This window comes from Mastomys coucha, unplaced genomic scaffold, assembly GCF_008632895.1.
Source record: "Mastomys coucha isolate ucsf_1 unplaced genomic scaffold, UCSF_Mcou_1 pScaffold22, whole genome shotgun sequence".
NCBI classification, from domain to species: domain Eukaryota; kingdom Metazoa; phylum Chordata; class Mammalia; order Rodentia; family Muridae; genus Mastomys; species Mastomys coucha.
Genome location: NW_022196905.1, coordinates 249,708,317 through 249,711,446, shown reverse-complemented (window position 1 = coordinate 249,711,446; position 3,130 = coordinate 249,708,317). Strand labels below are relative to the sequence as shown.

At 42.6% G+C, this 3,130-nt stretch overlaps 1 protein-coding gene across 6 annotated transcripts in view; it reads left to right on the top strand.

Moving 5' to 3' along the window:
- Wdr59 (WD repeat domain 59) overlaps positions 1-3,130 on the top strand; it is a 76,111-nt gene that overhangs the window by 17,335 nt on the left and 55,646 nt on the right. For all 6 annotated transcript variants that reach the window (XM_031341465.1, XM_031341464.1, XM_031341462.1 and 3 more), the window contains exon 3: positions 1,577-1,712. In XM_031341465.1, the coding sequence (XP_031197325.1) occupies positions 1,577-1,712 (136 nt within the window). The remainder of the gene's footprint in view (positions 1-1,576; positions 1,713-3,130) is intronic.

Here is a 3,130-nt window from a genome sequence, read left to right as displayed (position 1 = left end):
ACTGAGAATTGAACCCAGGGCCTCATAAGGCAGTTGAATACTCTGCTCTTGAGCGACATTCTCAGATGTCCCCACCCCCCTCTAGCTTCTTTAAACTCTTTTACAGGGTCTCACTGAGTTGTACAGGCTGACTTTGGGCCTGCCATCCTCTTGTCTCAGCCTTCTGAGTCACAGTTATGCAGACATTTTAGGCTCTTCATGTGTGTTGGATTTGTCTCAACAGAACCTTTAAAATCCTTATACCTCTAAAGAAGTTTTCACCATGATTGCTTTGGCCTATGTCTGGGCACTCAGAGGACCTCCTGCCTCCTCCTTTCATTAGTGAGGGGTGTGTGTGTGTGTGTGTGTGTGTGTGTGTGTGTGTGTGTGTGAGAGAGAGAGAGAGAGAGAGAGAGAGAGAGAGAGAGAGAGAGAGTAACTCAGGTGTCACTCCTCAGGCACAGTCTACCTTATTTGTTCAATTTTGAGATAGGTTTTCTTGCTGGGTTGGAACTCAGAGATAACATAAGCCTGGCTGGGCATCCAGCTTCAGAGAGCCATCTGTCTCCTCCTCCCCAGGAATGAGATTACTGCAGGATGTTAACTCATTGACCAAGCGAGTTTTCTTTCTTTCTATCTATCTATCTATCTATCTATCTATCTATCTATCTATCTATCTTTCTTTCTTTCTTTCTTTCTTTCTTTCTTTCTTTCTTTCTTTCTTTCTTTCTTTCTTTTTTTCGAGACAGGGTTTCTCTGTGTAGCCCTGGCTGTCCTGGAACTCACTCTGTAGACCAGGCTGGCCTCGAACTCAGAAATCTGCCTGCCTCTGCCTCCCAAGTGCTGGGATTAAAGGCATGTGCCACCACCGCCCGGCGAGTTTTCTTTCTTAAAAAATATGTAGCATTCTTATTTTTCAGGTTCTTTATTTTGATTGACACTTTAAACTTGCTATTGACATATGTACTATGTTACTTTAATTGTTATGCCTATTTCTTGAGTCATTAGTTCTCTTCTTGATAGATCTGGTTGTTTCCAAGTAGTAGACTTGCGGTGGAATTTGAGATTTTTTGCAGGATTTTGGTCCAGTAATAAGTATGTTTAACACATTTATTGAAGGTAAAGCTCTATACCTGGTAATATTGGGCTTATAAAGATATCCTAGACATCTTGTAGTTTCCAGATATTCAGGTGAATTGAGACAAGAGCCTTAACATTTGGTAGCCTTCTTGTAGAGAAAACACAGTTGAAATGCAGCTCCTGCAGTGGATTAATATGGAAGTGGAAATGGATCCTAGCCAGGGGCACTGAGAAAAGTGGGGGGAGGAGGTGAGCACAGAGGGACCAGACACACTCTGATGAGGAATGTGGGGAGTAAAGGCCAACCATGGAAGTAGCTGTAACAGAGATACTGTCCCCTTTGTGTAGCCATCAGCTTGGGTTGCACTTGTTACCTGTGTGCCTTTCAGAGTGTATGATTGTCATGTGTATCTGAGAGTTTTTGGAGCAAACTGCATGCAACTCCAAATGTGGTTTTCTAGCATCATGTGCATGCTCTTAACATTGCTTTGTGGCTATAACATTGATGTCGTTCTAGCCGAAGATTCCTATACATCGTCAATCTGGATGCCCCTTTTGAAGGTCACCGGAAAATCTCCCGCCAGAGCAAATGGGACATTGGAGCTGTGCAGTGGAATCCTCATGACAGCTTTGCACACTATTTTGCAGCTTCGGTGAGTTCATTTAAGGAGTGCCATTGAGGGCTGGCAAGTCTTTGTCCTGTACAAAGAAGAAAATATAGTCCTCACTGTTCAGTAAAAGGGGAAAAAAGAGGTTTATGGAGCTGGAGAGATGGCTTAGTGGTTAAGATCACTGGATAGATGATCTTCCAGAGGACCTGGGTTCAATTCCCAGAACTTACATAATGGCTCATAACTATAACTTGAGTTCTAGGAGATCTGACACCCTCATCTAGCCTTCATGGGCACCAAGTATGAGCATACTGCACAGATATATACAAAGGCTAAACACCCATCCACATATAATACAAATAAAAAAGGGAAGTTTGCCTCTTTCTGAAAGAAGAGGCAAGATGCCTTGCAGGTTTGTATGTGTTGCTGGCCCCTAGTCTATGTCAGACTGTATTTCTAGGGACTGAGTCTAAATAGTTAATGAGAAGCAAGTGGATGCCTTCATTTCTGTGTATAGTGAGTTATCTTCCTTAGCGACAATGTAACTAGCCAGAGGTTGCATGGCAGATGACCATAAATAGTAAATAAAGGAGTAAATCAAGTAAATAGTAAATAGTAAATCAAGGAGGAGGAATGGGAGCTGCTCTGAGCTGACCTTCTTTGCCTTTAGAGGGAGCAAACGCCTCGTCCATCAGCAGCTAGAAGAGATGGTTCAGCAGTTAAGAGCAAGTACTGCCCTTTCAGAGGACTTGAGTTCAGTTCCTTGCACAAACCTTGGTGGCTCACAGCTGCCTGTAACTAGCTCCAGGGGACCTCTGGCTTCGTCTGGTCTGTGTATGGGCACCTACACTCACATGCAGATCTCCCCTTCCCCGAAAGCAGATAATTAAAAAGAAATAAATTGCCAGGTAGTGGCGGTACACACCTTTAATCCCAGCACTTGGGAGGCAGAGGCAGATGGATTTCTGAGTTCGAGGCCAGCCTGGTCTACAAAGTGAGTTCCAGGACAGCCAGGACTATACAGAGAAACCCTGTCTCGAAAAACCAAAATAAAATAAAATAAAATAAGTTAAAACAAAAATGTCTCATTCATTCCAAGGGTGGGATTCTTTCCTAACTGGAGTTCATTAGCTTGGTTAACCTCTGTAGGTTTTGGGTACCTATTTGTAAATTCCCCAGGTTTATACCTAGCTTCTTTTTGTTTTCTGAAAAACTTAGTACTCTCCACAAAGATTTTGGGCCATGTCATCTCTGGCACCTTTCTCCAGACCCTTTGTCACCATTCTTTTCTCTCTAACGGTGGTTTTCAACCTTCTGGATGCTGTGACCCTTTAACACAGTTCCTCATGTTGTGGTGACTCCCAACCATAACATTATTTTTATTGTTACTTCATAGCTATAGTTTTGCTACTCTTTTCTTTTTTTTCTTTCTTTCTTTTTTTTTTTTGGTTTTTTGAGAC